The following is a 13,978-nucleotide window of genomic DNA, read 5'->3' as shown; positions in this document are numbered from 1 at the left end:
GGTAAGTGTCCAATTCTTGTGGGGTTGTTGGTTCACCAGGGTGGTCACAAATCCTGGCTCAGCACATCACATAATGAGCTAGTATATGAGCTCATTATAAAATATTTACCTTAGCTCAAAGTTGTTGCAGCAGTCCCCGCACTCCGCGGTGACCAGAGACATATTTCTAGGTTCCCGAGCTCCGGCGCTGTGATTGGACAGAGCAGCGATGATGTCACACCCGCGCATGCACGCGGGAGCCGCTGGTCACAGCACGGCTACTGAAGAAACGGCATGAGCAGGCCGTTTCTTCATTGCTCATGTGCCGTCGGCACATGCGGATACAGTGAATATCTCCTAAACTGTGCAAGTTTAGGATATATTCACGGTACCAACAGGTAAACCTTATTATAGGCTTACCTGTATGTAAAAGTGGTGTAACAGGGTTTACAACTACTTTAAAGTGTGGGATTGTTGGAATATCAGTGATTTCCCATTGGGGAAGACATCAATGCAAGCTCTTTTTAGTAGACTAGGGAACAGTGGTGGCTGGTGGTTTTTTGTTGCCTTCTCCTAGTACAAGCACCTCCCCCACAGTAGTAAAGCAGTGGTCAGGCACACAGTTAACTCTTTGATCATCCCTGATGTTAACCCCTTACAGTGTCATTAGTACAGTAACAGTGCATATTTTTAGCACTGATCACTGTATTAGTGTCACTGGTCCCTACAATATTGCAGTCCCGCTATAAGTCGCTGATCGCCGCCATTAGTAGTAAAAAAAATATAAAATATTCCATAGTTTGTAGACGCTATAACTTTTGCACAAAAAAATCAATATACACTTATTGGGATTTTTTTTGCCAAAAATATGTAGCAGAATACATATTGGTCTAAATTGATGAAGAAATTCGATTTTTCTCCATTTTTTTTATTGGATAGGTTTTATAGCAGAAAGTAAAAAATACAGTTTAAAAAAAAAAAAAATTGTCTGTCTTTTTTTGTTTATAGCATAAAAAATAAAAACCGCAGAAGTGATCAAATACCACCAAATGAAAGCTCTATTTGTGGGAAAAAATGACATAAATTGTGTTTAAATACAGCGTTGCACGACTGCACAATTGTGCCGTATCGCAAAAAAAATGGCCTGGTCATGAAGGGGAGTAAATCTTCCAAAGGTCAAGTGGTTAAAACACGTATCCTTAGAAAACTGTAGTTGATAACACTCAGCATGGGCAGGCAATACAAGAATGTATAATTTTACAAGAATTCCAGCAAGTGCACAGTTATTTTTTTTTTTTGTATTTATCAAATAGCTATAACAAAAACGCTTTTAATGGTATGGTTAAAAGAATAAAAGGGACCGAAAAACATACTTTATTGTTTAGAGTTTGCAAGCCTTTAAGGTCTCACGCTAACTGTGGTGTGGCAGAAGGCAGATGGAGGGAGGCGATGAACCATTGGGATCCAAACAATGTGATTTGCGTGTCCTCTAGCTAGTAGTGATATTGGAGGGGTTTTTGAAGTCGAACCACACTGCATCTGAGCACCACAAGCCACAAATGTGTTGCCACATATGTTATTCATTTTGATATTTAAACTCCCCCATCCATTCATGTCTTAATGCTTTATTTTGATAAGAAATCTTTTTGAAAAACACCCCCTAGCATTTCTGGTCATGGACATCTTACGTAATGGCAGATGATTCATATAGCATTTACTTCCTGGAATCCATCTGCCCATAGCTTGGAATTGCAGGCAGGAGGGTGTGAATAGCTTAAAAAAAACTCCTCCCCTCCTGAAGATTCCTGGGATGTATGACCAGTAACCAGTAACTAACTGAAGAAATGTAAAAAAAAGTTTAAAACAAGTAGTTTCCACAAAGTTTTATTAAGGTTTTATAAGACAAGCAGCAAGACAACAAATGTAGATAGATCCTCAAGAGAGGAAACAGAATGTTACAGTTAGGAAGGGGTAACCATCCCCATGAGTACAATGAATCATTCAGTATCATGAATACGTACACTAAGTAGAAGAGGGTACAGCAGAACATCAAAAGTAATGTGTAAGTTCAAAAGGGTTTGAACAATCATGGTAAAGGATATAGTGGGGTAATTAGTCTTTACTGAACAGAGTGCCTAAGAACCGAGTTCCTGTTTTGAGTAGTTGTAAAAGGAGTTGGCAGGTTAAGGATGAAAGCAGATAACTGTTGATATTAGGGCTCAAGGCCCATGAAAAAGAAAGACAGGAGAGAAGGGAAAAAGAAAAAGAGAAAAAAAGGGGGCATAAGGTAGAGGGGAGAGAGAGGTGGATTAGTTGGGGATAGGCTGAGCCAAACGACCCCACCTCTCTCAGATGCAGTTAGTACATTGGGAAAATAAATCAGCCTAGGGTATGTTTCGCTAAGAGTTTAATAAACAATGTCTTGCGCTTAAGTGAAAAAAATTAAAATAAATAAATAATATATAGTTTAATAAAGTGCAAAGTTAGTCCATGTGTCTTCAATACGGCACCAATGTAATGCCTTCACACTATTATATATGTGCAAATATTCTTGTTCACTTAATTCCTCCACCTTGTGAGTAGACCACCACCATAAGTATGGATGTACTCTTAGACCCCTTTAACACCGAGGCGCTTTACAGGCGATACAGCGCTAAAAATAGCGCCTGTATAGCGCCTGTAAAGAGCCTCATCTGTCTTGTCTCTCCAGTGTGAAAGCCAGAGGGAGCGGTGCGTTGGCAGGACACTAAAAAAAGTCCCGCAAGCAGCATCTTTGAAGCAGTGAAGGAGCAGTGAAGATAGATGCTCCCCCGCTTTTTGAAAGGAAAAAGATAGATGATGAGGCATGGAAGATGATGATGGGGTGGTAAGGGGGTATAGGGAGAACATGAGTTCCTATGTGGAGGTTGTGTACTCCACAGGTCTTAAGCTGGAGCAGTAGTGTATCAAGGGAAGCAATGTCCTCAATGTACTCAAAATAAAGAGGTAAAAAATGCGAGTAGGCGCTTTGACATCAAGCAGGCCAGTGTATGGATTCATTATCCCTGTCTGAGAGGGGTATAGAAAGTGGAAGGAGAGGAAGCAGGAGGTTGGGGATGAGTAGATGTGAGAAGGTGAGGAAGAGATATGAGGGAGGAGAGGGGTATGGAGGGATTAGTATTATGGGTATGGAGTTAGGATAAGGCATATGAGCCATGATAAGTAGATTTTTCTGTATTTAGACAAGGTGTATATATGGTGATGCTCTCAATTTGACTAGGTAGTCTCTGTCGCACTTGCTGGTCAATGGTGCATGGAACTAATAACTATGACCAGGAGAACTTTTTGATAAAATTATCAAGACCACCCACCAGATTCCCCCCTACAGCTAAAATCACCTGGTGAGCTGCCCCTTAATACAAAGGCCAAAGTGTTAAGTACACATTTATACAGTGTCTTGAAAAAGTGTTCACACCCCTTGAAATTTTCCAAATTTTGTCATGTTACAATCAAAAAACATAAATTTATTTTATTGGAATTTTATGTGATAGACCAACACAAAGTGGCATATAATTGTGAAGTAGAAGGAAAATGATAAATGGTTTTCAACATTTTTTTCAATACTTTGTAGAACCACCTTTCGCTGCAATTACAGCTGCAAGTCATTTTGGGATGTCTCTACCAGCTTTGCACATCTAGAGAGTGAAATTTTTGCCCATTCTTCTTTGCAAAATAGCTCAAACTCTGTCAGATTGCATGGAGAGCAACTGTGAACAACAATTTTCAAGTCTTGCCACAGATCCTCAATTGGATTAAGGTTTGGCCTTTGACTGGGCTATTCTAACACATAAATATGCTTTGATCTAAACCATTCCATTGTAGCTCTGGCTGTATGTTTAGGGTCGCTGTCCTGCTGGAAGGTGAACCTCAGCCCCCTGTGTTTGGCTCCATCCATCTTCACATCAACTCTGACCAGCTTCCCTGTCAACATGATGCTGCCACCACCATGTCTCATGGTGGGATTGGTGCGTTCAAGGTGATGTTCAGTGTTAGTTTTCCGCTACACATAGCGTTTTGCTTTTAGGCCAAAAAGTTCAATTTTGGTCTCATTTGACCAGAGCACCTTCTTCCACATGCTTTGTACCCCACATGGCTTCTCACAAACTGCAAACGGGACTTCTTATGGCTTCTTTCAAAGATGGCTTTCTTCTTGCCACTGTTCCATAAAGGCCAGATTTGTGGAGAGCACGACTCACAGTTGTCCTGTGGACAGATTCTCCCACCTGAGCTGTGGATTTCTGCAGCTTCTCCAGAGTTACCATGGGCCTCTTGGCTGCTTCTCTGATTAATGCTCTCCTTGCCCAGCCTGTCAGTTTAGGTGGACGACCAGATCTTGGTAGGTTTGCAGTTGTGCCATACTCCTTCCATTTTCGGATGATGGATTGAACAGTGCTCTGTGAGATGTTCAAAGCTTGGGATATTTTTATATAACCTAACCCTGCTTTAAACTTCTCCACAACTTTTTCCCTGGCTGTCTGGTGTGTTGCTTGGCCTTTGTGATGCTGTTTGTTCACTAAGGTTCTCTATCAAACCTCTGAGCGCTTCACAGAACAGCTGTATTTATACTGAGATTAAATTGCACACAGGTGCACTCTATTTACTAATTAAGTGACTTCTAAAGGTAATTGGTTCCACCAGATTTTAGTTAGGGGTATCAGAGTAAAGGGGGCTGAATACAAATGCAAGCCACAATTTTCATACATTTCTTTTTTACAAATTTTGAAAACCACTTATCATTTCCCTTCTACTTCACAATTATGTGCCACTTTGTGTTGGTCTATCACATAAAATCCCAATAAAATACATTTACGTTTCTGGTTGTAACATGACAAAATTTGGAAAATTTCAAAGGGTATGAATACTTTTTCAAGGTATTGTATATATAAGTATTTAATTTAGATAATGTCACTGTGATCAAACATAATCTAATGGACTTTTCTTTTACCTAGGTGAAATGTAGTCTCTCCAGTTTACAGAACAATACAAGCTGTCAAGATGGTGTATGGAGAATTCTTCCATCGAAATAAAGGTGATGAGGAGGTGGTGAAGCTAAATGTTGGGGGCTTTAAGCAGTCAGTAGCCCAAAGAACTTTGTTAAGATTTCCTCACACAAGACTGGGGAAACTACTCAATTGCCATTCAGAAGAAGCCATACTTGAACTCTGTGATGACTATAATGTTGTTGACAAGGAATATTACTTTGACAGGAACCCTTCCCTATTTAGATATATCTTGAACTTTTACTACACAGGAAAACTCCACTTAATGGAAGAGCTGTGTGTGTTTTCATTTTGCCAAGAAATTGAATACTGGGGTATTAATGAACTTTTTATTGATTCTTGTTGTAGCAACAAATATCAGGAAAAAAAGGAAATTATCTCAGAAAAGGATTGGGATCAGAGGAGTGATGTCATCAGTGTGGGCTCCTCCTCTGACCAGTCCTCTGTTTTTGAGAAGGAACTGGAGTTGTTTGATTCCTTAAAGTTTGGAAACCTTCGCAGAAAAGTATGGATCCGTCTGGAAAACCCTGCATTTTCTTTATCAGCAAAGCTTTTCGCTATTTCTTCTTTAAGTGTGGTCTTAACGTCAATAGTAGCCATGTGCATCCATAGCATGCCAGAATTCCAAAAGCTAGATAACAATGACCGAGAACTTGAAGATCCAGTCCTCGCAGTGGTGGAAATTATATGCATTGTTTGGTTTACTACAGAACTTGTTCTTCGGCTCTCTGTAGCTCCTTCTCAGAAGAAGTTTTGGAAGAACCCTATGAATATCATAGATTTTGTCTCTATAATCCCTTTTTTTGCCACCCTGGTTCTGGACAGCCAGGATGAAGAAAATGAGGGCATTGAGAACATGGGAAAGGTTGTCCAGATCCTGCGACTGATGAGGATTTTTAGAATTTTAAAACTTGCAAGACACTCTGTTGGGTTGAGGTCTTTAGGAGCAACTTTAAGACACAGTTACCATGAAGTTGGGCTTCTGCTCCTATTTTTGGCTGTTGGGATTTCAATATTCTCAGTCCTGGTTTATTATCTGGAAAAAGATGATGAATTATCCACTCTTGAGAACATCCCTATCTGCTGGTGGTGGGCCACCATTAGCATGACTACAGTTGGCTACGGAGACACTCACCCTGTTACACTATATGGAAAGCTTGTGGGCAGTGTCTGCATTCTTTGTGGCATACTAGTAGTTGCTCTTCCAATAACAATCATTTTTAACAAGTTTTCTAAATACTATCAAAAGCAGAAAGCAATAGATGTAGATGGCTGCAATGAAGATGAACAAAAAGAAAAGTTTAATGACCTTCCTTATTTTAATATAAGAGATATATATGCAAGAAGGATGAATTCCTTCATTTCCAGTCTCTCGTCTGTAGGGATTATCGCAAGTAATGACTCCACAGATGCCTCTAGTATCCAAGAACTTGATGATGCTTATATTGCCACATTCAAATGACAAATAAGGTTCTGTCGTTTGCCATGCTTGTTATGATTTATCATCATCACTGATTACTACCTCCTCATTTGAATTATGTTGGTTAAGTCCACCCAGAACTGATTATTCAGTGCAGGTTGGAAAACAGCTTACTACAACATAGTATGCTGACTGTTTACATTTTCCCATGGCTTTAGCCATGTGCTTATTACATCACCACAAATGTGCCCATTGCTGTTGTATTTATGTGGCAACAAGGTTGTCACCCATGTCTATGTGGAATTAATTGGGGTAAAGGATAAGACTCATTCAGGGCAAACAAAGTTGCTTTAAACCCCCCCCCCTCCATCAGCATACACTTACTTTTTATTTTTTCCTTTTCCACCATGCCAAAGTACTTCTGGGTATGAAAATACTTCTGGGTATGGAGGAGCATGTGACTCACTCCCTGGTAAAGTGTTGTGCCAATCAACTCTGTCACACAGGGAGTCCATAGCCCAGTGTAAGCTATGGCTCTGGTGACTTGTAGCCATAGCCACTTCCACTCCTGACAGTTAAACACAGAGGTGGAGGAGAAAAGGGAAGGTAAGTTTGTGTGTATGTGCAGATCAGAATTAAACTGGACCTATTGCATCACACTTTTTGGGCAAAGCACAGATCCATTTTTAAGTAGTAACTGCACATTCTCTTTAGGCCTTTGATAGTCTGCAACGGAAACAATCCGGTACCTGGGGAGCTCAGCAATGTCTCCATGACCCTGCACAGAAGATGCAGCCTCCAGAGTGGTTGATTGTACAGCAGTTGTTGTTTAGCATTTATAAATTGATGCACAGTGTCTGCATTATGGTAGCTTATAGGAAATTACAGAAAACCTTATGTCCCGACTGCTCAGTAATGCCATAAGAGGTTGTAAACACTATCCTACCTATATGCAAGCTGAACAGTGTAGCTGAGGCATCCTTGAGTCTAAGAGGTACTTGTCTACTGTTTGTGTGGTATCTGTCGTCTGTCTAATCCTGCCTGTATACAGTTATCCTTCAAGCATAATGCCAAAAGATCACTGACAGCAGCTGTGAGAGAAATTGGGCCAGGGGCTCCAGTGGGAGATAATGCCTATGGTGTCTAAGAGAGATCTAAGTAACCACTGTGTGCTATAGTAGCTTCAACCCAGTCCAGAAATGTCAGCTTTTGGTGGACCTTCCTTTTAGAAAGAACCATCAGTTCTGAAATACAGTGGCAAGAAAAAGCATGTGAATCTCTTATGAAAATGAGAAATTAGAACTGTCTGGGTGTTATCAGCTTAAATACATTGTGTTTGTCAATTGTTGTGACTTTGATGAGGATCAGATCACATTTTATGGCAAATTACTGCAGAAAAAGTCAATTCCAAGTGGTTCATATAGTTTTTCTTGCCACTGTATTTCAGAAGTGATGGTCCTTTCTAAAAGGAAAGTCCACCAAAAGCTGACATTTCTTTTCTGGGTTGAAGCATACAATTGCACACAGTGGTTATTTCGGTCCCTTAGACAAAATAGGCACTATCTTTTCTCTCTTCTTATAACTGACATTTTAATTATGACATTTCTGCTATAATTTACTGAACAAAAATGGCTGTTTTCAGAGCTGCCTCGTTTTACTGAGTCTGGTCTATAGTGTCCCTTTTGGGACCTCCTACTCCAAACACACCCGTCTACATCTGTCTTCCTTCTAATTCTCAATTGTTTTAGCAAGGACACTTTCTCGTTGATGCAAACTAAAGCCTGGTACACACTTTATGTTCTTTTTCATTCAACCCAGTGGTAGAGATGGGCCGAACACCCCCTCTTGTTCGGTTTGCAGCAGAACTCCCGAACAGGGAAAAAGCTCTGCCCCAAACAGTGAACTCCATTGAAGTCTATGGGAGCTGAACATGAGAAATCAAAAATGCCCATTTTGAAGGCTTATATGCAAGTAATTGGCCATAAAAGGGGTGTGGGGGTCTGTGTACTGCCCTGGGGGACATGTATCAATGCAAATATTATTTTAAAACAATCTTTTTTTCAGGAGCAGTGATTTTTCATGATGCTTAAAGTGCAACAAAACAAATGAAAAATTCCTTTAAATATAGTGCCTCGGGTCCCCATTAGCCTGCCTGTAAAGTGGCCCATCTTCAGCATTTATAGAGTCAAATCACATTTAAATTCATTCCTGGTTGCAATTGCACCTGGCTATTGAAAAAAACAAAAAACACAAAAAAAAAGTTTGGCATGGGGTTCCCCTTAAAATCCATACCAGACTGGTTTTAAATGTTTTAAATAAATGGCATGTGGTCCCCCCAAAATCCATACCAGACCCTTATCTCAGCAAGCAGCCTGGCAGGTCAGAAAAGAGGGGAGGGGGCACGAGCGAGCGCCCCCACCCCCCCCAAACCATGCCAGACCACATGCACTCAACATGGGGGGGTGCTTCGGGCTCTGCCCCCCCACCCCAAAGTACCTTGTCCCCATGTTGATGGCCCATGTGTACCACGCTAAAACTGTTACCCAGTGTCTTTTCCACCTCTGCCTGATATAACTTAAAGTATACATTTGTTGATAATTAATATATGAAATGGCCCATTTATTGTGGGGCACTTTGGTATACAAACAGCAACATGTTTTTATGGCCACTGTCTGTGGCTGAATGCCTCCCACATCTTGCTGCTAGTCATTAAGGCTGCGCTAGAAAGGAAAACACAGATCTAGCCAGCATAGTTGCTGGTCCCTATGTGCATATCATCACATCCTGGTTCTAGGGCTCCCAGAGGGCTAAAGGAAGTCTAAGATAACAATCACAACTTATTAATTCCACTATTTTAAAGATATCAGAGTTTTGCCATTTTTAAAATGTGTGATTGAACAATTTTGAGTTAGTATTTTTGGTTTATTTTTAAAAGAACCTGTTATGACAGCACCCTTACTAATTAACCTATGAATATAAGAGCAGGGACTAGTAGATACAAGCAGGTACATTAGGTAACCTAAAGCATGGTGTCTTTGGAGCCTCCCAGGTGACTTATGCATATCCCACATTTGTGAAAGTTGGGGCATGGGCAGTAATTTGCCTCTGCATCCAGCTGTGCAGTGCCATAGCCCCAGAGACCAGTTAGGAAGCCAGGAAATGATGTGGACTGAAACGTATACAAATATTTGTGTAGACGAGGCTTTCCACAGATGTGCTGGAGCCAAGTCTGAAGATACCAACATTACCAGCCAAAAAATACTAGGTCCCACTGTTGTGCTTTTAGGTTTCTTTGGTACAGTTAGCATCAAGAAAGGTTTGTTTTTATTTATTGCTCTGGCTAATTGCGAGAAAGATGTAATTTCATTCTCAAACATGGACACTGTATACCAGGCCAGAACAAGGATGCTATGAAAATAGACATTTACGACAACGACAATATATTTCAAAATGTAATTATTTGGATCAAACTAACTGATAAACAGGATATTATAAGAATTACAGAATCTCTTTAAATAAGGTCCCAGTTGACCATTGTTTCAGTCTTTATAGCATTTATATCTCAGGGTATGACTTGGCCATATTTTTAGTAACATGTATTGCTACTTAGACTATTATTGCAGAAAATACGTTTTGTTTTTACAAACTGAATATTTTGCCTCCTGTTTTATTTTTCTACATATTTTTTCTATGGTAAAAAAAAAATTCTAAAAATAGTTTGTTAAATAGCTATCATATTTGTTTTAGTTGCACTTCAAGCCCTTTACGCTCATTTCTCATGTGCGTGCTGGGAAATTGCAGATTTTCCCAAATTTCTTTGTCTCTGGACTTATTTCTTAATATTGTCATGGGGAATGCACTGCTAATGTGGAGTCAGACTGCACTTTTTCAAAGTACTGAAGAACTGGTATTTCATGAAAACCCTTGTAGCATGGTATCTCCCTAAAAATGTACTCTTTCACGTACGGCTTGTTCACACCACAACTTTAGCATTCCAGATGTATTTTTGAATACACATTTACATGTGTTTCTGATGCGTTTTCATGCATTCCAGTGCATATTTTTCTCTTTTTTTACGTTGACACTTGAAAAATCTTTATTTTCATTAGGATAATGTGCATTTGGTGCATTTATATGCATTTTTATGCCTTGTGGACAACAAAAAATGCAGTAGTTGTACTTTTGTTGAAAGCACTGGAAGTGATCGCAGTGGTGTGAACTAGGTCCATTGGACCACATGACAAACAATGTGCATGAATTCTGGATACAGTTTAAAAATGCACTGAAAAGCATCTGGTGTGAACTAGCTCTGAAAGAAAAAAAAAACAGACCTTATAACAGGCTTAACATGCACATACTGTACCTGGAGTATCTCTCATGAGGTCCGCTCATCTGATGGGCTGCCTCCCCAGCCGCTAAGGATGCACATGGAGAAGGAGGGGAGGACAAGCTTTGACACTACTTGAAAGTATGTAAGAAGCTGATGGGTTCCCACCAATACCCACCTACAACTGTAAAAAAAATAGGTTGGCTTTTAAATAGGAAATTTACTTTCTCACTTTAAACAGAATAATTGAATACAGAAACAGATAAGCTGCCATTGCTGATTTTTTTTTTTTAATTCACAGGTTTCAAGTGCATCCCATTGATACTAATACCACTACCAAGTTAAGACTTCAGATTGCAGAAATGCCAGTTCATATAGAACATAAAAAATATATATATATATATATATATATTTATTTTATCAGTGCCTATATATATAAAACCACAGAATAAAACATGATGTTGTAGTGAGAGAGAGAGGCAGATTGTTAAATGCCTTGGGGCTGCAAAAAAAACTCCAATGCCCTGTACACACGATCGGACATTGATCGGACATTCCGACAACAAAATCCATGGATTTTTTCCGACGGATGTTGGCTCAAACTTGTCTTGCATTCACACGGTCACACAAAGTTGTTGGAAAATCCGATCATTCTGAACGCGGTGACGTAAAACACGTACGTCGGGACTATAAACGGGGCAGTAGCCAATAGCTTACGTCTCTTAATTTATTATGAGCATGCCTGGCACTTTGTGCGTCGGATTTGTGTACACACGATCGGAATTTCCAACAACGAATTTTGTTGTCGGAAAATTTTATAGCAAGCTCTCAAACTATGTGTGTCGGAAATTCCGATGGAAAATGTGTGATGGAGCCTACACACGGTCGGAATTTCCGACAACAAGGTCCTATCACACATTTTCCGTCGGAAAATCCGACCGTGTGTACAGGGCATTCATTTTATAATTGTTTATGGTGCTTAATGGAGACCCTTAATTTTGTAATAGATGTATTGCAGAACAGAAGGTTATGGAAAATATTAAAATGTAACTTCTAATGTTTTATTTTACTTTTGGATAAAGTAGGAAAGGCTAAGAGTCTGTCTTTAATTGCTGTCTGAGCCTTTAGGCCCCATTCACATGGGTGCCTCTGTTCAGTCTCAGCAAGGGAACCATGGAATAATCCCCTGCTGAATTAGATCAGTACGGAGTCTTGTGATGGAGATAAAATAGACCCATGTAACCCCCATGGATGACCAGATTTATTCTCTTCCCGCCGATGGTGCACATACACTATATTACCAAAAGTACACGCACATGAACTTTAATGGCATCCCAGTCTTAGTCTGTAGGGTTCAATAGGGTTCTGGGAAAGCTGTCCACAAGGTTTAGGAGTGTGTCTATTGGAATGTTTGACCATTCTGCCAGAAGTGCATTTGTAAGGTCAGGCACTGATGTGGACGAGAAGGCCTTGCATGCAGTCTACGCTTTAATTCATCCCAAATATGTTCTATTGGGTTGAGGTGCAGGCCAGTCAAGTTCCTTCACCCCAAACTTGCTCATTCATGTCTTTATGGACCTTGTTTGTGCACTGGTGCGCATCATGTTGGAACAGGAAGGGGCCATGCTCTGGTCCAAATCATTTGGTGGAGGGAGGATTATGGTGTGGGATTGTTTTTAAGGGGTTGGGTTTGGCTCCTTAGTTCCAGTGAAGGGAATGCTTAAGGCTTCTGCATACCAAGACATTTTGGACAATTTCATGATCCCAACTTTGTGGGACCAGTTTGGGGATGGCCCCTTCCTGTTCCAACATGATGCGCACCAGTGCACGAACAAGGTCCATAAAGACATGAATGAGCAAATTTGGGGTGAAGGAACTTGACTGGCCTGCACGGAGTCCTGACCTCAACCGGATAGAACACCTTTGGGATGAATTAGAGCGGCGACTGGGAGCCCGATCTTATCGTCCAACATCAGTGCCTGACCTCACAAATGCGCTTCTGGAAGAATGGTCAAACCTTCCCATAGACACACTCCTAAACCTTGTGGACAGCCTTCTCAGAAGACTTGAAGCTGTTATAGCTGCAAAGTGTGGGTCAAGTCAATACTGAACCCTACGGACTAAAACAGGGATGCCATTAAAGTTCATGTGCGTGTAAAGGCATGTGTCCCAATACTTTTGGTAATATAGTGTATATACGACCTTGCACCGGGTGGGTGCGCACCCTGTGCTCTCCCAGCACAGTCACTGAGGGAGATTGAATACTCCCGATGCATAACTGCGATCAGGAACTTTCCAATCATGTGACTCCCAGCATTTAGAAGCTCTTAAAGAGCCAGGAGGCGACAGCAGGAAGGGGTTAAACACACGTGCTCCTGTTTTTTTAGTTTTTTATATCCATTCAAGTCCACAGAAGCCAACCTTGATGCAAACTTACTGCGTTTGGTCCGACCAACCAGAATAAACCTGGATGGAGGAAAAAAAGAATGGAACAGACCCATATGTCACATACATCTGTTTCCATTCTTTTCTGATTCTATGGAATCAGGCTACTGCCATCCATAGGGACACATTGCAGTTTTTGATCTGTCTAGTCAAAAATGGACTGATTGGTGTGAGAGTGGCTTTATTGAGATTTATTCTCACATCCTGTCCTAGTGCAAAATTGACACCTAGACAGAGGGTGAAGGAAAATCTCCATTAGGAACACTGATGAGGGTTTTAGCATTCTCCTTTTCTACAAAAAAAAAAAAATGTTTTGCTATCTGTGTCCCTCTTGGAAATTTCTCCTCATTTCTTGTCTTAGTGATACATTATCAGCGATAAAAAAATTTTGCCAGCAGGTCCACATTATTAAAATGACAGCAAAATATTTTTATTACAATTTTCTGTATTGCAGAGTCTATGATCTAACACCATGAAAAGTTGCATATCTGCCCACTTCTTTCACTGCAATGTCAAATCAGGCAAATCTACAACACAGCTTTTTTGATGCAAAATAGGGGAAGCCCATATGGCATTATGGAAGCCAAGCTTTTTTTTTGGTTCAGACCAGCTTAGTTATAACATGTTGAGGAGGAGAATTGGTTGCACACAAATTCTAAATTTAAAGTAATTGTAAACCTATTTTTTTTTTGATATAACATGTTATACTTACCTGCTCTGTACAATGGTTTTGCACAGAGCAGCCCTGATGCTCCTCCTCTCAGGTGC

At 40.4% G+C, this 13,978-nt stretch overlaps 1 protein-coding gene across 1 annotated transcript in view; it reads left to right on the top strand.

The window, feature by feature from the left end:
* Window positions 1–7,554, top strand: part of KCNS3 (potassium voltage-gated channel modifier subfamily S member 3) — a 159,294-nt gene extending 151,740 nt beyond the window's left edge. Inside the window, exon 2 of the mRNA XM_073629045.1 lies at window positions 4,968–7,554. Within this exon, the coding sequence (XP_073485146.1) occupies window positions 5,014–6,480 (1,467 nt within the window). The 5' untranslated portion in view covers window positions 4,968–5,013 and the 3' untranslated portion in view covers window positions 6,481–7,554. The remainder of the gene's footprint in view (window positions 1–4,967) is intronic.
* The last annotated feature ends 6,424 nt before the right edge of the window (window positions 7,555–13,978 follow it).

The sequence above is a fragment of the Aquarana catesbeiana genome, linkage group LG04 (assembly GCF_042186555.1).
Source record: "Aquarana catesbeiana isolate 2022-GZ linkage group LG04, ASM4218655v1, whole genome shotgun sequence".
NCBI lineage: Eukaryota > Metazoa > Chordata > Amphibia > Anura > Ranidae > Aquarana > Aquarana catesbeiana.
This window is presented reverse-complemented; position numbering and strand designations above follow the sequence as displayed.